Below are 21,091 nucleotides of genomic sequence, written 5' to 3'. Positions count from 1 at the left end.
AGGTTGAGAACACCTGCTTCAGAGGACAGTGAACTTTGACTTTGCAATATGTGTGTGAAACACAGCTCTAAAATGCTTCCAGCTGCAACTTTTCCCCATGAGAAAAAAACAACACTCGTACAGCGTGTAACTACTGTAAAATTGGCAGGAGTGGTAGGCACTCTCCGTTTACTTTGTCAAGAGAGTGATTGAGTGTACAGTACACTCCTCCCTCGTGGAAAAAGACAAAATCAGTTGATGGCCCAAATATTTTAGCTCTCATTCTGGCAAAACTACTGCTGATGTTTAATCCATTTGTCTGAGTAAAGGCAAGAGGATCAGGTGCTGTGTTTGCTAAATTGGGCTTTTGCTAGAGGGGAGACAGCCCCTTCTTGCTGCCTTGCCCAGATGATTCGGTAAACCACATAAGGAGGCAAGATGGCAATGGTTTGTGACAGTTAAGAAATCTTCAAATTTCGTGCATTTTAGGGTTTCTAACTGGTTTCTAGAGAGCAGTATTTCAAGAAATGAGGCAAAGCAGCTCCAGGCTAAGTGCTGCGTATAAAATATTCTTCACTGGTTCAGTGATAGTTCAGCTTTGAACAAAGATGATGTAATGGGTTCTGCTGCACATACTGCTGATCATGTAGTACCTACGCTATCATTGGCTTCACACAGATAGCACTGTACTGCTCCGATTCAGCATCCCAGGAGCTAGTATGCATCTGCAGTACAGCTGAATTATTACAGTGTGACTTTGTCTCCTCTATGGCTGCTATTCCCTTCCGCTTGATAATACTGCACATACATACTGGGTGTGCATATGCACCTACCCAGAACAATTGCATTACCCTTTCTTTCACAACACAGGATCATAAACGTGAAAGCTTGTGGACATCCGTTCAGGCATTGGATGCTGTTTTATCTTCTGTTCTATGATTGGGAGAGGGAAGGCAGGTTGCTATTAGCAACTACTTGCTCATTTAAATATAAGTGAATTGCACAGGTTTTTCGTTCTTTGTGGTTGCTCACTTCCATCCAGTACTGAGATCTTAAAATTGAGATTGTTATATCCAGAGTAATTGCACAAATGAAACTTTTTAAGGGGGGAAAAAATCTGTTCTCTGGTGTAACTTGTTTAACTATGCCTTTTAGGTATCTTTAATAGATTCATGTCACTGAATCTAGCTAGTGTGTATGTGAAGCTAGCTGCAGACTATTCCTGCCTCTTCTTGCCCCCAATAAAAAGGGTTTCAGCATATTGTCATGCTGAATATACAAAAGAAATGTCTCTTTTGCTTCCTATCATTTCTCCCTTCTACATGCACTCTAATCTAACTTGGAATCTTGAACTACCACAAAATCTAGTGTAACTTTAACTAATTTCTGGTATTTAAGATTATTGCATTCAAGGATCATTAAAAGGGAAAAGTCAATGTATTTGCATGCAAAGCTCCTTGCTTGATCATACAGGACTACTTGTGTTAAAGTTGTTCAACATAAATTTTGTGGCCGGCTGCTAGATGGAAAATAATAGTTTGTTTATATTGAGATCCAAGTTAGTATTAACTTAGCTTGATCACAAATACAACATAAAATTGTATGGCCTAAAAGACTGCGTTTAACACTACAATGCTGTGTGAATGCTGGTTGGTCAACTCCCTCAGACCTGATTGATTTTAACTTAATCTTGGCGGATAAATCAACATAACAAAGAGCCTTGGAATTGTGTTTACTATTGGTGAAACTAGAAAGAAACTTACCAGGCATCACATAACTAGCAACAAATAAAGTTAAGGGATAGTAAGACCCAAAGACTGCACCTTGGTGGGAAGCCCAGCACAATCACGTGCCTCAGTTGCTGTGGGGGAAACATACTGGCTCTCCTAATAGTGTATGGTCCCAAAGCAGAACTTAAGACCGAGGTTACTCTATCAATTTGATGTCCAGCTGAATAGAACTTGCCATGGCTGCTGTGCACAAGATGGGAATAGAATTCAAGTCTCTGCTTGTTTGGGGTGTTAATCTTCAGTTGGTCATCTTTCCTTGTTCCTTTTTTCTTTTTGCCCATAGCCATAAATGCAGGTTCATGCCTCAACTCTTCTGCTTTTAACTGGCAGCAACCACAAAAACAGAACAAAACAAAACACCTTTTTGTTGAATAATGCAATAGCCTAGTCAAGGGGTAGGCTTTCTGCTGTTCCTAGGATGGGATAGGTAACTATACATGATCTCATTGCACATTAAAAAAATCATAGCAGACCATCAGCAAGAGTAGTGAAATTGAGCTTTCAAGAAAAAACATTATGGTGCTGTGGCTGGTGCCCCTGGGAATCCTTTTGTTTGTATACCTGCCCAGTAACTACAGCCAGATGGGAGAGTCCATTTTTCTAGGCTTCGCAAAGACTTAGGGATGATAACAAATCTTGAGTCAACACAAAACTTGACCCTAATGTTGTGGTGTTAATAGTTTCTAAAACAATATATTGGTTTGCTTAGTACTTAAGAGTTTTTTTTCCCCCTGCATTAATAAGCAGTACTGGAAATCCACTCTGTCACTATAACATTTTAACTGTTCACTTTTACTTGACCTATATATTTGTAAATTATGTAATTAAGCACTGTAGAAAAATCTTTCAAGATACAGGAAAGTTAAAAGAAAAGGAGTACTTGTGGCACCTTAGAGACTAAGTCTGCCACAAGTACTCCTTTTCTTTTTGCGAATACAGACTAACACGGCTGCTACTAGGAAAGTTAATGCTGCATTCTTGTGGGAAGATGTTGGGAATACCACACCTTAAGCAGTAGGCAACAGCCACCTAAAACTGCCAACTTCAGTGTTACCAATGGTTGTGCATCAAATATCAGAATTGCTTGTGGCATACAAGATGCTCTTACGTAACAGCACCTTTCAGGTTCTAAAACGAAATAAAAGTAATGTCTTCAAGCTCATAAACCATACCATCAGTGGTATTAGCACCTCTAAACTAAATGTCTGCAGTACCAGTCAAGAGAAGAAATATGGAGCTGGAGATAATAACAATATGGTGAACAGCAGCACATAAAACGCCTATTGGTTCATGAATGAAGCAGTAAGCTGACGGTTTAGACAGTGTTAATGGGTGAAATAATATTTTTCAGATAAAAGTGGGTGACTTAAAGGCAGGAACGGAAGAAAGACACCAATGGACATACAAGTTTAAAAATCCAACCTACTGAATATCAGGGAAGCAATATAGGTCACCCTTGATATTAATTTTGCATTTATAAACAGTTTAACGTCCATTATTCTATAAACATCAGTTGTATGTGTTATAAGCACTTTAGTGGAAGGTATTGTAAATGGTTGTAAGCCAGGGTGGTAACCTACCAATTACTTGTTACTCATGAATTGACCTTTAAATGGAGCCTTAATATAAAGTGTTACCACTATATTAAACTCAAAAGTTTGTTCAAAATAGATCCAGTCGGGGGTTATTTTCATTTACATTTTAGGTTGTTCCCTCTTCTCCCCTCCCCAACAACTATTAATTAGCCTGTCCACCTGCTCATTCCTCCCTTGTAGTACTGCTTGTTTCTCATTCAACTGTTATGGCTCGTCATCCAATCAGTTTGTAAGCATTTTGGAACAGGGACTGTTGTTCTGGTTTGTACAATGTCTCAAATAGGTTTTAAAATCACTCCTGAGCACTTAAGAACAGCTGTCATAAGAGCAACCATTTTTCTGCCTCAGCCCCTCACATCTGTCATGCTCTTTCTCCTTTGGCTCTAAATATTTTGGTGTGTTAATTATTTTACGGTTTCTGAAACAAGCTAAAACTTGAATACCTTAAATTCATTGTTACTTCGAGGTTTACAAGGCAATGTATCACATTGCTTCAATGTACTATTGGAGTACTGTAAATCGCTTGCAGCAATTGTGTGGTGTCTTTGAGTTCTCCTCACCGTCTCTCAGTTGGCACTAGTAAGGGAACAGGGCATTTTATACCGTCCATAACAATTGAATCACAAAACAGATAGGGTGCATTTGTACTTAGCACTCTGTTCTTCTTTTTTGCTAAGAAGAGCTAAAAAACTGGCAATAAATTCCATTCTCTATTGTGTTTTGAAGTAATTCCAGGCTGTCAGTTCTAATTTACATGCATTTCTGTGAGTCACATGCAGCCCTGCAGTCTCACGAATAAAGTGTGGTCATAGTGCAGGATATTCCTTCCAGTTTGTTGGGGTGCATGGGGTAGATGAATGGAAGGGAAGTAAGGTATCCGGAGCAGCAATCATGATGAGCAGTTGAAGGTTTGATGATGTAATATCTTGTGATGGGTGAGTTGTCAAGCCTGACAAGAGCTGATTTAGTCAAAAGCACAACTGCCTCAGTGCTCTTGAAGTCTCCTAAAAGTTGAGGATATCATTTTAATGTTAACTTACAGGCTTTTGTCTAAAAAACAAAAACAAAGAGGAACCTCTCTTAATTTGACCAGTCTGGCTGGTGAAATTAAATGTAGAGGAGGGTTTCTGATTACATTGTTCTCTTCTCGTTCCACTGTAACTACACGTTAGAAAACCTATAGGTGGCTAACATTAAACAGTCTAACTTTGAATATGTAATCAAACACCACTACGTGGATACTAAGGTATGTAATGTTTGGTATGTTGTACTGCTTGTTGAATGTCCTTACACAATATTCAGAGGCTGAGCGAACCGAACAGGATGACATTTTTTGTGTGTTTTTTTGGCAAAGAGGAATAACAATGACAGTTGTTTTTAAAGATGACCTGTTAGTCGTACTTAAAATTCTCATGGTGTCCTCTGAGCTGGGGGATCAGCAGCACGTCCATTATAAATTGCTCTTTCCAAAGGGTGGATAATGCTGGTTCCTTTAGACCAGTGATTCCCAAACTTGTTCCGCTGCTTGTACAGGGAAAGCCCCTGGCGGGCCAGGCCAGTTTGTTTACCTGCCGCGTCCGCAGGTTCGGCCGATCGCAGCTCCCAGTGGCTGTGATTCGCTGCTCCAGGCCAATGGGAGCTGCTGGAAGAGGCGCAGGCTGAGGGACGTACTGGCCGCCGCTTCCAGCAGCTCCCATTGGCCTGGAGTAGCGAACCGTGGCCACTAGGAGCGCGATTGGTCAAACCTGCGGACGTGGCAGGTAAACAAATCGGCCCGGCCCACCAGGGGCTTTCCCTGAACAAGCGGCGGAACAAGTTTGGGAACCACTGCTTTAGACTGAAACTTGGGGGGGAAATGGTAAAATTGCATCCCTTAGTAAATACCCTTGAAATCTGCCTTTGAACATTGCTGAAATTCCAAAGATTGGGTTACTTTATAGGCAATGTCTAGAACCCTGTTAAAAGAGAGAGATTAAGATAACTAAGGCAGTTGAGAAGCTAGGGATGACCATTATATATTGCAGTAAAAAAGGGTTGCTGGAACACTTTTTTGTAAACTCAAGGACACAACCATGAGACTTTCTAGATATACCTACAGTAAAATGAGACTAATGGCTTCTAGTCCTGAGGAACATGACAACTACTATCATCCACATTTTCATAGTTTTCTTGTTCATTATTATAGCTTTTTACTTTTTGAATTCAGACACTGTTGCCAAATATTCACTGGTTTCATACACTATACATGAGTCCACAACACCATTTTCCAGCTTGTACTTCACAACTCTCACTAATACCCATCACTGCTGACTGTTTGAGCCCTGAGTCCGAGTCTGCAAGAGCCTTGAGACGGAATTAAATTATCCTCGAAATTCTTTATCCAGGTTGGAGTTACAGCATGGAAAATCTTGCAGTGCCACTGCCTGCTGGTTTTGTAGTTAGTTAACAAACATCTCCCAAGCAGTCACTGTGGTATATTTCACAAGCATTGCATTAATTAAACTCAGAATCAAATGACCACTTCAGTTGTGCTTGAAATAACTTTTTCATGGAATAAAAGGCCATTTAGGTATTTGCCGTGGTATATTTGCACATCGCTATTGAAAAACACCAGTGAAGTCCAGCACAATGGAATATAGTGGCTAAGTGGGAGAATGATACCCTTTTATTGTCACGTAAAAGAAATGAGAAGAGGGGATATGTGAAAAGAGCCGGAGCTTTGTAGTGAAATATCCTCAGATAGCAAGCAAATTTTTATATAATAAAATGGGTTGTCAGGGAGGTGGGAGGGCTGTGATCAAAGCGCTCTGCTTTGTCTATGGAGGACACAGAGTAATGAAGCGGTGTGGACCATGACTAGGAGTCAGTGAATTTCATTACTCTTGACTCGCCTGCCCCTTTTTAATCTTTCAACAGGCAACTGGAGATTAGTTTCTCCCCAAGATGTAACTTTCTGGTGAGTCATTTTGGTTGCATCACATAACTTTACTAGTTTCAGAGTAGTAGCCGTGTTAGTCTGTATTCGCAAAAAGAAAAGGAGTACCTGCTTGTCACCATGAAAGGTTTTCCTCCTTTTCCCCCCCCTGCTGTTGGTGATGGCTTATCTTAAGTGATCACTCTCCTTACAGTGTGTATGATAAACCCATTGTTTCATGTTCTCTGTGTGTGTGTATATAAATCTCTCCTCTGTTTTTTCCACCAAATGCATCCGATGAAGTGAGCTGTAGCTCACGAAAGCTTATGCTCTAATAAATTTGTTAGTCTCTAAGGTGCCACAAGTACTCCTTTTCTTTTTGCGATAACTTTACTAATGGCACTTAACATTATGTATTTTATAAAAAATTGCAGAATACACAGAACTGAACCATAGGTGTTAAGGTCTGATGGTCAGTGTGTCACTTTTCTACAGTTTCTACTTGCGACCATTTGAGTTCTTAAGCAGAATAAAAGTTGAAGGAAACGAAAACTAATGTTAGAGCAATTTGCTTCTCTTTGCTCACTGCACCAGGGGAATTGCTTTTACAGATGAGAATTTCACTAGGCTGTCTCACTGAGCACACTGAAATAGGCTTGCCCCAGCTTGTGATCCCACTTCACCCTCTGAAGTGAGAATTCAGCTTTCTAGTTTAACATACTTTTGAAAGAGCTAACGAGATAAGCTTTAAATGTTCTCAACCTAATTGTTTGAGGCTTCTTCTGATTCAAAAAATAAAATCCGTTCTTCAAGCTTCTTGAAAGGCTTTAAAAATATATTGCCTCTACAAAGGAGATGCCTTTTATAGATGGCCATTTTCTGTCAGTAATTTCTTTTGTTACCTTGGAGAAGAAGCACACCAATTAGATCAGACTTAGAGTCAAATATGTGTATTAGGTCTCTTATCAAACTTATTTTAGACCCTATTAAATTATATGGAAATTTCCTTTAATTCACCAAATGGCCATCGTTATCTTAATGGTTTTCAGGTATTATATGAGACTTTTTCTTCACTTCCATGTAAATCTGAAATTCCACAGCCTGTTCTGGTGGAAAAAGAAGACCGTGTGAGAACTGGGAAATAGGACTTTCTCACGTGGGGAATGAAGCTTTCTTCCCAAAGTTTCTCCCACACTCAGTATATACCTTATTCACGTGTAGGTTTATTAATATATTTAATTTGTTACTAAAGAACTCACTTCTGTTTGTTGGGTAATCCAGGTATAGGTTAGGGAAATACATTGAGTCATATTTTATAACCTCACTGGAATATTATCTAGGTGAATTAACTGATCCATATTTAGCAATAGACATACCTCTTCATAGGGAATAATTCTGCTTTTGGAATTATGTAATAGTATATAGACAAAGATTTGTTGAAAAGGTACAGAAAGACCATTCTGGAAATCATAGTTCAGGTTTAAGGTGCTTGCACTCATTACTGTTCTTGCTGTGGAGTACAGGTGAGTTGAAAGGAAAACTACGAAGCTTAACTTGTTTTTCTCTTTATCTATTGACTAATTATTGCTTGAAATTTAAAACTGAAGCTTGTCTTTGGGCCAGACTAGTTTGCCTCCGCTTATGCAACTTGTGTGTAGCTGTGAAAATGGCAGACGTTTGTCTGCTGCCTGGTTCATGTGCAGCAGCAGGGTGACCTCATCCTGCTTATGCACTGATCTGGAAGCAGACAGGCAGGCTTCCCTCTCTTCTTAAGAAAGTGCATGGGAGAATTGAACACCATTAGATGTAAATGTTGTGTTCCATATGAAGTGGTCTTCCACACATTGTGAACGATAGTTAACAGTAATAAGTCTTATTTTCTTTACACAAATATGTAAATTGTGTTATGTACAACAAATACCAAATAACTGTATGTGGTTCTCTTCTGCCCCCTCCCCCCAGTCTGTACTTTTCTTTGGGTCATGGCTGTCCCTAAGCCTATGCTTCTACCAGAGTAGCGTTGCCCTCTTTACCTCCCTGACTATGGGGGGGGGGCACAAGGGAGGAACAACACTGGAGTGTCCCTGCAAACCTCACTGCACCCCAAACCTCAGCTTTTCTTTCTGGTTGTACAGCCCCTTCTTCTGTGAATGTTGCTTTTCTCCCATCAGCTCTCCAAACCACTGCGAAACTTACTTGCTAGTAATCTCTGGATTGAGCCCTCCCCACATTACCCACCCAGGTATGTTGTGCTGTTTGCGGAAATCATCCTGAAGCCAACACACCTGTTTTAGCACAGAAGCCCATCAGTGCTAGAGCCAGTGATGAAACAGGGGTACCATTGTGCTTACTAGCTTGTACAGTCATGCTAGTGCAACTAAATATGGTGTGCATCATTGAATATTTTTGTAAGGTGTCTTCAAAGTATGCAAAATGGGCTTTACTCTCCTTTAGAGGCAGAGTCTTTTTAAGGGAACTTGTATAGTGTCATCCTCTTCTCTCCGTCTTTCCCCCCACACTCAGTATTGCAATAACAGCTAAAACTTGTTTGCCAACATAGCTTAGTTGATAATGGGATATACAAAATTACACTGTATATGTGGTTAGTCATTAAATGTCATCAGAGGCAATGCGTGGGGAGAGCATGCGGGATCATGTGAGCCCCAGAATTGCTTGGCTAGTACTGAGCATGCTCAATAACATCTGCTGAAGCCGCTCCCCTCACTCTGCCCCCCACTGTCCATGTAGTGTGTTCATGGGATTAACACAGTTACCTTCTTCTCTGTCTCTAAAGGAGATCATAGCTTTAGAGATTTTGACCAGATTAACCTCTTAAAATTTGTCATAAAAGATTTGTGGGCTGCCACAGACCAGTGCGGTTTCTTGCTACTCCTTAAAGGTGGCTGTCTGGCTGTCTGCAATTCATAGGCTTCAAGAAACCATGTAATGTACAGCATAAAACTTCAGTATACATAAGAGTATGAACTCATGCAGAACATGGCATTATATCTCAAAGATATCTCATCATGGAATAGGGATTATAAATTCTAATTCTATAGTATGAGACAATATATTCGTGTAATGTTTAAGAAAATTTTTGTAAATGAGTTCCAATAGTTCATGGATTAGGGACCCAATCTTATGGGGTTCCAGGGGCTTCTGTATAGATTTAGGTTAATATTTCTATCTACTCAATGGGACTCAGTGCTCTGTCTAGAAGATACCATCAGAGATGCTTAGTTTTGCAGTTCTCAAAATGTGGATTCGTGTCTCCAGAGGTAACATGCTAGTTAACAGTAAAAATGTTTTTAAATAAATAATATATAGAGGTGAGAAATAATAGACCTCAACCCTATTGCCCTTCTGCAAATTTGTGTACACAGAGTCAATCGCTTACCTCTCTCTAAAAGTGCAATGTTTCAAAAAGTTAAATGAATAAAAGATTGTTGGGAGCGGAATAGATCTGGACAAGGAGAAGAAGTCTGGAGATAAATGTGAGATGGGAGGGACAGGCAGTAGAAACAAAAGTGAAAGTGTTTGAGCAGCATATTCCAGAAGTCTTTCTGAGCATAGCCTTCATTGATTTGAGATCTACCATACCATTCTCTCACTAGAAGGGAAAGCTGTAATGGCAGCAGGCCGTAAAAGAGACCCAGTTTGGGAATAAGAACCATTTAAGAAATATATGCTTGCTGCTGATGTTTTAAAGAAAGGCACACCAGTGAACTGGTGGAAGTCACTTAAGCACTTGGATTCAGAGACTGTTAAAATGATAATCTCACTTTTAACAGCAGTAGCTTCTTCTGCCAGTGTAGCAAGAATATTTTCTTCCTTTGTACTAATTCATTCCAAATTGAGAAATTGTTTGGAACCTGAAAAAGCAGGAAAGTTTGTTTGTCTTTTCCAGATTATGAACAAATAGGAAAATGAAGGTGAAGATGACTGAGTTAGCTGCAGAATCCAATATTTTAAGTTTCTCATGTTGACCTGGCTGACATAGTTGCTTTAATTTTTGTTTTTGTTTTAAAAATATTTCATTTAACTATTTTAGTTAAAAACAGTTTTAACAAAAACAAACCTGATTTTAAAAAAGTTGAATGTTTAACTAAATTCAAAAATTCATATGCTTTTGTTAAAATATTGTATGTTTGCTGTTGAACAAAAGAATCCAGAATACATAACATTATTTTAGTTAAATAAAACAATTTACATGTCTGTCTGGTGGTGATCTCCTCCTAATACAGCATGGCAAGAAAATCCTCCAAATATTAATGATAGTTCACCCCCAATGACTTCATAAATATCTGCTTCATTTACCCTTGATAAATGAAATAACCAAACAATCATTCATTTTCTGATATAGCTGTAAAACTAATCTGAAAAGTTTTCAAAATAAATCACTTTAAGAATGTATAGTGAATACCTTCTAAAAATGAAAACTACATCTATCTGTGAGTTGTAAAGAATATGTATTATAACAACCAACAAGAATGCACTTTTATGTAGAAATCAATGATTAAATCAAGTCTTCCTGACTAGTGATTTCAATCATGATTTAAATCAATTTGATTTTAATCAAATCCACCCTGGTACACACTGCTGAACTGTTCTCTTTAGTGGTTTATCTTCCCTTTGGTGGGCATTTTTCTCCAAGTGATCTAAAGGTGCACACAACCTACTTTTTTAAGTAATGGGCTGGCTGGCTCGATCTGTGCTCAGTTTTCCAGTGTTGTCAGAGGGATGTATAAAATCCTTAGCACAGCAAGTGGTGTCTTAATCATCAATTAAACATCTCTCAAATGTCCTTCAGTAATTGCAAGGTGTGTGGCCCTTGATTATTTGCTTTATGTACTCAGAGTTTCTTCAGTTCCATGCCATCTCAGTATTTTGATACCATAGTGCTGAGAGGGGGCCTGAAGTTCAAGCAACAGTTGTTTTCCCCCTACACTTGTATTCAAATATTAGATGATTTTTTTCTGAGTGTTTACCAAATTCTATAAAATGTAAAGTTTGTTAGTATGACTTCTGGTAAAGCAAGAGGAAGAGGACCTTACTGAATTCCACCATCCTTTAGACCCAGATAGCCATCTAAATTCTCTGACTACATGTCTTAAATAAAATATAACAAAAACCAGGGACCTACTAGTTAACAGTAACTGACAAAAAAAAGAAACGTGAAATGGCAAATTGGTTTTAAAACTAAATAGTAAACAAACTTCACAATTATTTGAAACGAAAACCCACATTAAATCTTGGTGGTAATGTTTGTATAAAACCAAAAGAAATTATAAATGAAGCTGCTATTTGTTACTCTTTTTCTTTTATGTAATTTTACTGTTTATTAAAATCAGGTATTTGGCAAGCAAGAAATTGCTTTATATTAGCTTTGAGTGATGAAAGACTGATGTAGAAATAGTGTGCAATGTGTTAGAGACTTTATACAGGCAAATATTGTGTTGAATGGCTGCAGATGCTATTGTGTGAGAAATATGATCAGCTTCAGAATTCCAATCATACATTTTTAATTGTACATGCTTGAATTAGAAGTCCATTCATCAGTTACAGCTCTGTGTAGGTATGTACATATAGAATTGCCTCTACATCTCAAACCTTTGTTTGCTTGAACACTGTGCCACCTTGTGCTTCTCAAAATCCTCTGAATACTGCAGGCACTGCAGTGAAAAACACAGCAGCAGCAACTGCAGGCTGGCCTGGTTTGAAAGGATGACATCACCTCCATTAATGTGTGATAAAGACTGCTGGCTCAGAGGTTGCTGAGCTGTGTAGAGATTGGTGCAGATATTTTTGGCACTGCTCTTGAGGACATTCAATGACTTGCTTCAATAAGTCTTACTAAAGCTACAAATCATAAGTGCTTTGTAGTACAATTAACCTTAAAACAGATAATGAGCTGCTTTATTTAATGTCATATTAACTCCCCCATGGAGTTAAAAAGAGCACATGGTCTTTCCTTTCCTACAGCACCCTCTCACCCAAATATAACCCCTGCTGTCTTTCGCCTTCAGTAAATTCACCATTGTAGAACAGGCACAGAAATAGGCCTTTAAGGGGACTGAAACTCATACACCATGAGCCTTTCACATTTGGAGACAATGTATACCTTCAAATCAGCGGCACTGCGATGGGTACCTGCATGGCCCCACAGTATGCCAACATTTTTATGGCTGACTTAGAACAACGCTTCCTCAGCTCTCGTCCCCTCATGCCCCTACTCTACTTGCGATACATTGATGACATCTTCATCATCTGGACCCATGGAAAAGAAGCCCTTGAGGAATTCCACCATGATTTCAACAATTTCCATCCCACCATCAACCTCAGCCTGGACCAGTCCACACAAGAGATCCACTTCCTGGACACTATGGTGCTAATAAGCGATGGTCACATAAATACCACCTTATATCGGAAACCTACTGACCGCTATTCCTACCTACATGCCTCTAGCTTTCATCCAGATCACGCCACACGATCCATTGTCTACAGCCAAGTTCTACGATATAACCGCATTTGCTCCAACCCCTCAGACAGAGACAAACACCTACAAGATCTCTATCAAGCATTCTTACAATTACAATACCCACCTGCTGAAGTGAAGAAACAGATTGACAGAGCCAGAAGAGTACCCAGAAGTCCCCTACTACAGGACAGGCCCAACAAAGAAAACAACAGAACGCCACTAGCCATCACCTTTAGCCCCCAACTAAAACCTCTCCAACACATCATCAAGGATCTACAACCTATCCTGAAGGACGACCCATCACTCTCACAGATCTTGGGAGACTGGCCAGTCCTTGCTTACAGACAGCTTCCCAACCTGAAGCAAATACTCACCAGCAACCACACACCGCACAACAGAACCACTAACCCAGGAACCTATCCTTGCAACAAAGCCCGTTGCCAACTGTGTCCACATATCTGTTCAGGGGACACCATCATAGGGCCTAATCACATCAGCCACACTATCAGAGGCTTGTTCACCTCAGCATCTACCAGTGTGATATATGCCATCATGTGCCAGCAATGCCCTCTGCCATGTACATTGGCCAAACTGGACAGTCTCTACGTAAAAGAATGAATGGACACAAATCAGACGTCAAGAATTATAACATTCAAAAACCAGTCGGAGAACACTTCAATCTCTCCGGTCACTCGATTACAGACCTGAGAGTGGCTATCCTTCAACAAAAAAACTTCAAAAACAGACTCCAATGAGAGACTGCTGAATTTGAATTAATTTGCAAACTGGATACAATTAACATTAGGCTTGAATAGAGACTGGGAATGGATGAGTCATTACACAAAGTAAAACTATTTCCCCATGTTATTTCTCCTCCCCACCCCACCCCCCACTGTTCCTCAGACGTTCTTGTCAACTGCTGGAAATGGCCCACCTTGATTATCACCATGAAAGGTTTTCTCTCTTCCCCCCTCCCTCCCCCCCTTGCTGGTGATGGCTCATCTTAAGTGATCACTCTCCTTACAATGACAGGTTTCAGAGTAGCAGCCGTGTTAGTCTGTATTCGCAAAAAGAAAAGGAGTACTTGTGGCACCTTAGAGACTAACAAATTTATTAGAGCATAAGCTTTCGTGAGCTACAGCTCACTTCATCGGATGCATTTGGTGGAAAAAACAGAGGAGAGATTTATACACACACACACACACACACACACACACACACACACACACACACACACACACACACACACACACACACACACACACACACACACACACAGAGAGAGAGAGAACATGAAACAATGGGTTTATCATACACACTGTAAGGAGAGTGATCACTTAAAATAAGCCATGGGGGGGGGGGAAAGGAGGAAAACCTTTCATGGTGACAAGCAAGGTAGGCTAATTCCAGCAGTTAACAAGAATATCAGAGGAACAGTGGGGGGTGGGGTGGGGAGGAGAAATAACATGGGGAAATAATTTTACTTTGTGTAATGGCTCATCCATTCCCAGTCTCTATTCAAGCCTAAAGTTAATTGTATCCAGTTTGCAAATTAATTCAAATTCAGCAGTCTCTCATTGGAGTCTGTTTTTGAAGTTTTTTTGTTGAAGGATAGCCACACTCAGGTCTGTAATCGAGTGACCAGAGAGATTGAAGTGTTCTCCGACTGGTTTTTGAATGTTATAATTCTTGACGTCTGATTTGTGTCCATTTATTCTTTTACGTAGAGACTGTCCAGTTTGGCCAATGTACATGGCAGAGGGCATTGCTGGCACATGATGGCATATATCACATTGGTAGATGCGGAGGTGAACGAGCCTCTGATAGTGTGGTTGATGTGATTAGGCCCTATGATGATGTCCCCTGAATAGATATGTGGACACAGTTGGCAACGGGCTTTGTTGCAAGGATAGGTTCCTGGGTTAGTGGTTCTGTTGTGCGGTGTGTGGTTGCTGGTGAGTATTTGCTTCAGGTTGGGAAGCTGTCTGTAAGCAAGGACTGGCCAGTCTCCCAAGATCTGTGAGAGTGATGGGTCGTCCTTCAGGATAGGTTGTAGATCCTTGATGATGTGTTGGAGAGGTTTTAGTTGGGGGCTAAAGGTGATGACTAGTGGCGTTCTGTTATTTTCTTCGTTGGGCCTGTCCTGTAGTAGGTGACTTCTGGGTACTCTTCTGGCTTTGTCAATCTGTTTCTTCACTTCAGCAGGTGGGTATTGTAATTGTAAGAATGCTTGATAGAGATCTTGTAGGTGTTTGTCTCTGTCTGAGGGGTTGAAGCAAATGCGGTTATATCGTAGCGCTTGGCTGTCGACAATGGATCGAGTGGTATGATCTGGATGAAAGCTAGAGGCATGTAGGTAGGAATAGCGGTCAGTAGGTTTCCGATATAGGGTGGTGTTTATGTGACCATCGCTTATTAGCACCGTAATGTCCAGGAAGTGGATCTCTTGTGTGGACTGGTCCAGGCTGAGGTTGATAGTGGGATGGAAATTGTTGAAATCATGGTGGAATTCCTCAAAAGCTTCTTTTCCATGGGTCCAGATGATGAAGATGTCATCAATGTAGCACAAGTAGAATAGGAGCATTAGGGGACGAGAGCTGAGGAAGCGTTGTTCTAAGTCAGCCATAAAAATGTTGGCGTACTGTGGGGCCATGCGGGTACCCATCGCAGTGCCGCTGATTTGACGGTATACATTGTCACCAAATGTGAAATAGTTATGGGTCAGGACAAAGTCACAAAGTTCAGCCACCAGGTTAGCCGTGACAGTATCGGGGATACTGTTCCTGACGGCTTGTAGTCCATCTTTGTGTGGAACGTTGGTGTAGAGGGCTTCTACATCCATAGTGGCTAGGATGGTGTTTTTAGGAAGATCACCAATGGACTGTAGTTTCCTCAGGAAATCGGTGGTGTCTCGAAGATAGCTGGGAGTGCTGGTAACGAAGGGCCTGAGGAGGGAGTCTACATAGCCAGACAATCCTGCTGTCAGGGTGCCAATGCCTGAGATGATGGGGCGTCCAGGATTTCCAGCTTTATGGATCTTGGGTAGCAGATAGAATACCCCAGGTCGGGGCTCCAGGGGTGTGTCTGTGCGGATTTGTTCTTGTGCTTTTTCAGGGAGTTCCTTGAGCAAATGCTGTAGCTTCTTTTGGTATCTCTCAGTGGGATCAGAGGCTAATGGCTTGTAGAAAGTGGTGTTGGAGAGCTGCCTAGTAGCCTCTTGTTCATACTCCGACCTATTCATGATGATGACAGCACCTCCTTTGTCAGCCTTTTTGATTATGATGTCAGAGTTGTTTCTTGAAAGAGGCTGCAGAATACAATCATCTTTCTAGAGCTGGTGGTAATAGTGCTATTGCAGAATAAATGAATTTACAAACATGCTGGCAGACTTGTTCTTTTTGTCTAAAGCTGCTGGCCTTACTCTTGTCCCCATAGAGGCCCAGCTGCCATAGGGGGAGCTAGGATATATCAATAAAAAGTTGCCACATGGATTAGTACAAAACATGAGTGGCTCCCTTGGGCAGCTGCAACCTGCGGGACCTGTGATGCTCAAACAGGGTGCTAAAACTTCAAACCATGCCCCCACATTAGTTTGATGGATGTGGAACAGCTATGTAATCTAGGAATTATGTCCTGTAACTTATCGATACCATATGTGATCCGAATAGTGAGAATTGCTCTATGACTATAATGGCTTATTGGGCTGTAATTCAAATGTTTTGGTTAACTTTTAATGATGGGCTATCAGAAGAATAAGGAGAGCAATGCAACAGCTCTAGATAAGCAGCCTCCTGACAAATTTGGGGGCAGTTACAAAACACTGGCCAAATAATTAGTGGTGAAGTGTGCTATTTCCTGGCTCCAGTCCAGAGCAATGCAGCTCTTTTGCCAAGGCTGGGAGCCTGGAGATCAAAGCGATTCTTAACAGTTAAGACTTGGGGGCAGGGCGGGGGGATTGTCAATGAATTCTTCCTGTGGGCAGCAACTGATGTAATCACTGATAGGTCATGCAGGAGTGTCTGAAGTAGAGACCTTCCCAAGCTTCCAGGAGGGGACAGTAGGCCTTAGGGAAGATAGGCCTCAGTATTGTTCTTGTTTTAAGAGTAGCAGCCGTGTTAGTCTGTATTCGCAAAAAGAAAAGGAGTACTTGTGGCACTAACAAATTTGTTAGTCTATAAGGTGCCACAAGTACTCCTTTTGTTCTTGGTTTAAGATCTCTCTCTCTGAAATGTGTTGGTACTAATTAAAAATACATGGCATTAAGAAGGCTGCGTGGTCACTCGATACCACTGGCCATAGCTCTCGAGGAGAAGAAATGCACATACTGAACCCTGAACCTAAGGCACGCCTCCTTAGGTAATCACAGTATCCAGGGCCTGCAGCCTAACTCCCAGTTTTCATTGCATTCTGAGATGAAGGCTTGAGAAAGAGACAAGAAAGAGCCAGAGGTCCAGTCACAGTTAGCAGGGAACTACCAGCAGAAACTCATTGGAGCAGAGGAAAGATCAAAGCCACCTTCCCTCACTTGGGACGAATTATCACTGGGGAGTGGGGGGCAAGAATGAACTTGTGTAAAGCGCGATATAAGTTGCACTACTTTGCCTTCTGTAGGATTCAAGGCCCTAGGGGGTCTTGTATGTCTCATTTTTAAATCTGCATAAAATCTTGTCATTAAAATGCGGAATGTGGCTAAAAACTGGATGAATTTGGTTTTTAAAAGTATCTTTTTTGAAAAGAGACAATTGAAAATTATGATTTAATCGGGGTGATGTTCCACCCATGGAATACCACCTGTTTTGTTGACTTAACAGATTCTGCAAATGAGAAACTCGTTTTATCTTGTTTGCAGGTATTTCCCGAAGAGATTGCCTGTAAGGAAGCATTAATGATGCACCTTAAAAAAAATTTATCTTAGCAAGATAGAGCAGAGGTGGGCAAACTACGGCCCGCAGGACCGTCCTGCACGGCCCTTGAGCTCCCGGCCGGGGAGGCTAGCCCCCGCTGCTTCAGCTCACCGCACTGCCAGCGCGGCTGCCAGTCCTGCTGCTCTGAGTGGCATGATAAGGGGACGGGGAATGGCTGTGTTGGATAAGGGGCAGAGGGTCCCCGGGGGCAGTCAGGGGACGGGGAACGGGGGGGTTGGATAGGCGTGGGAGTCCTGGCAGGGTGGGGGTGTGGATAGGGATCGGGGCAGTCAGAACAGGGAACGGGGGTTGGCATGGTCCCAGGGAGACTGTTAGGGGCGGGGGTCCTGGAATGGGGCGGTCAGGGGACCAAGTGGGGGAGGTTGGATGGGTCAGGGGTTCTGAGGGGGGCAGTCGGGGTGGGAAGTGGGAGGGGTTAGAGGGGGGCGGGGCCAGGCTATTTGGGGAGTCACAGCCTTCCCTACCCGGCCCTCCATACTGTTTCGCACCCTGATGTGGCCCTTGGGCCAAAAAGTTTGCTCACCCCTGAGATAGAGTACTCTAAGCACTATGTATGTGGTTGACTGGAAGATGAAAAGAGGGACAGAAGAAGGATGCAAACAGAGTTCTGGCTGCAGGCCATGAGGTGGCATTCCTTTGAATGCTGGATGTTTACAAAGGGGTTTAGGATGAACCATTCAAGAGACTTAAAATGTCACTCGCTCTCCATGATGTGAATGCTTTTTTCCCCATCTAAACATGCAGGAACTTGGAGTATGTCTGTGCTGCAGCTGGGAGCATGCTTCTCAGCTCAGGCAGACAGTTTCACAGTAGCTCCACTTGAGCTAGTGCATTAAAAGCAGCAGTGTAGCTAGGGGTAGCATAGGTAGCTTGGACTTGCTTGAGTACAAACCCACCCATGCTCTCTGGGTACATACTCGAACAGCTACTCTGAGCTGCCACTTAAGCTACCCCACCTACACTGCTATTTTTAATGCACTAGTTTGAGCAGAGCTAGTGTGTTTGTGTACGTGAACTAGGAAAAGCACTCTAGTTGCAGCGCTAGTGCTAGTCCAGTGCTGAAAGTTTTTCTGATTTGGTGGCAACTGTTAAACAAGTCTGTGTTTGATGCTGACTTGCAGCAATTTCTTAAAATATTATTTTTAACTTCTGTGGATATAAATGGAAAATGTAACACCACTGCATAGACTATTCTTGCCTCCCCATCCCTATCCTTTCTGAACAAGAGACTACACAAACCTCTAGACAGTTCAGTGATATCCTTATGAAGTTTCTCTGTGGTCGTCTAAGACTTAATGTTACTAGCTTCTAAGTGACAGAATTTATTGCCACGTTAGTTGACTTTTTTTATTCTGGTAAGCTTTGCAACAATGAATGGAATTCCTCATTGAATGAGGAGGAAGTAGTAACACTACTTGCTAAAGGCCAGTTGATAGCTCTTTGGTGTAATCAGAAATTGCTGGACCTTTGGATCATCTCAAATCTCTTTTTGTGAGCCCTGGCTTGTAAAAGGTGGAGATGAATGAATATTCACTGGTTTTTGCAAAGTACTCCTAAGCTTCACACCAGTAGAAGCCAGGACCTAGAAAGGAATCCACGTGTAAGATAGCTTTATTTTTGCTTATGGAGGTGTTTTCAAAATGGCATGTAGGTGACTGAAATTCATTGCTTGCTGCCTTGAAGGACTCATGCCATTAGTTGCATATTAGATCTCTGTTTGCTGGAAGAGGAAGTGAAAGACTGGTATCAGAGCACCATTCAAAGTGAGAGCTTCTAAATTAAGAAAAGGAGTGCTTGTGGCACCTTAGAGACAAGTACTCCTTTTCTTTTTGTGAATACAGACTAACACGGCTGCTACTCTGAAACCTTCTAAATTAAGTTGACCTTTCTTTTTATCTACTTTGAAAATGTTTAACTTCAGTGCTTCATCTTCCATTAAGGGTTGCCTACTGACCTTGTTGTTATGTTAAATGTATACACATTTCTCAAGTGATCATTCGTGTATTTACATAGTTAAAATTGTATAGGATAAAAATGGAGTTTACCAGATTCTAACTTACTGAGATTCATTAACAGGGTTAAAAGAACTTAAATAAAGTTGTAGGCTTCAAGATGCATTAAATAAGGTAAATGTTTCCTTGTGTATTGGGTAGATGGGATTTGAAAGCCTGCTTACAAATTGCATATCAAACCGCTGACTTATTTCCTTGTTTCTTATGTGTTCCAGGGTTTCGCAAAAATGATGAAATGAAGGCTATGGAAGTATTACCAATTTTAAAGGAAAAAGTTGCCTATCTTTCAGGTAAAGTCTTACTCTTACTAACATGCATTGTATTTTTAATTGAAGTGTTTGACAGCCACAGGAAAAAACCACTAGTTTACATGTCCACAAAATACCAGGTAAGACAATCTACATGCATTAAATATTTGTATGTCTCAACACCTGTAAAATAACAACCATCACATAATTTTTTGCCAATATTTATCCTTGTACAATGTCATAAAATTAAAGTATCACTGGCAACTTGTTTCCATAACAGATTACTTGCTTTTTCCACTTCACTCAAAATGCTTTCCCCTGTCTTATGAGCCTTAAGTTTGTTCTCTGCTTGGGAACATGGTAAAATAGGAGAAGTGTGTTGATCAGTTCATTGGGTCGTGTGTTTGACCTGTAAAGCCTACATCACAAGTTGATTGAGATACAAAATTTATTAGCATTGCACTGAGAGAAGCTTGAATTCCTCTCCCCCCTCCCATTCTCCAGTATACAATTGGAGTTCAGTGCTGGCTAGTCTGCAAACTGGTGGAAGGATTTAAAAATGTGGTTTAGATTCACAAAGACAACAACTGTTAACCTGCACATTGATAGGTAATCTTCCTTAAAGGAAAAGGAGTACTTGTGGCACCTTAGAGACTAACAAATTTATATGAGCATAAGCTTTCGTGAGCTACAGCTCACTTCATTGGATGCATTTTTCATAGCTCACAAAAGCTTATGCTCTAATAAATTTGTTAGTCTCTAAGGTGCCACAAGTACTCCTTTTCTTTTTGCAAATACAGACTAACATGGCTGCTTCTCTGAAACCTTCCTTAAAGGAATGCTGACTGTATCTTTTAATGACGTACTCCTGTGAACGAGGCTATGGCTGTGACTTCATTCTGATTTAAATACTTTAAAAGCTGTTGAGATTAAGAAGCAGCAGTCTCTCTACCCATAATCTGTAAATGACAAATCACTTGCAGAAGACAGTTTCAGCCTTGATATTACCTTTTTTTAGGTTAATAGTGTGTTAAAACTGCAGAAAGGTTTTTATCTATAAATATTCAGGCACACAAGGGTCCTCAGATTGGGTTAGCGCACCTAACACACTGATGCTGCTGTTTGCTTTTGAGAGTATGGGTCCTGGGAC

The 21,091-nt window shown here is 41.1% G+C and overlaps 1 protein-coding gene across 1 annotated transcript in view; it reads left to right on the top strand.

Moving 5' to 3' along the window:
- Window positions 1-21,091, top strand: part of TRIO (trio Rho guanine nucleotide exchange factor) — a 404,237-nt gene that overhangs the window by 106,411 nt on the left and 276,735 nt on the right. The window contains 1 exon segment of the mRNA XM_038392902.2: window positions 19,909-19,983. Within this exon segment, the coding sequence (XP_038248830.1) occupies window positions 19,909-19,983 (75 nt within the window).

Source organism: Dermochelys coriacea, chromosome 2 (genome assembly GCF_009764565.3).
Source record: "Dermochelys coriacea isolate rDerCor1 chromosome 2, rDerCor1.pri.v4, whole genome shotgun sequence".
NCBI lineage: Eukaryota > Metazoa > Chordata > Testudines > Dermochelyidae > Dermochelys > Dermochelys coriacea.
Note: the sequence above shows the minus strand (reverse complement) of the source record. Positions and strands in the feature narration are given on the sequence as shown.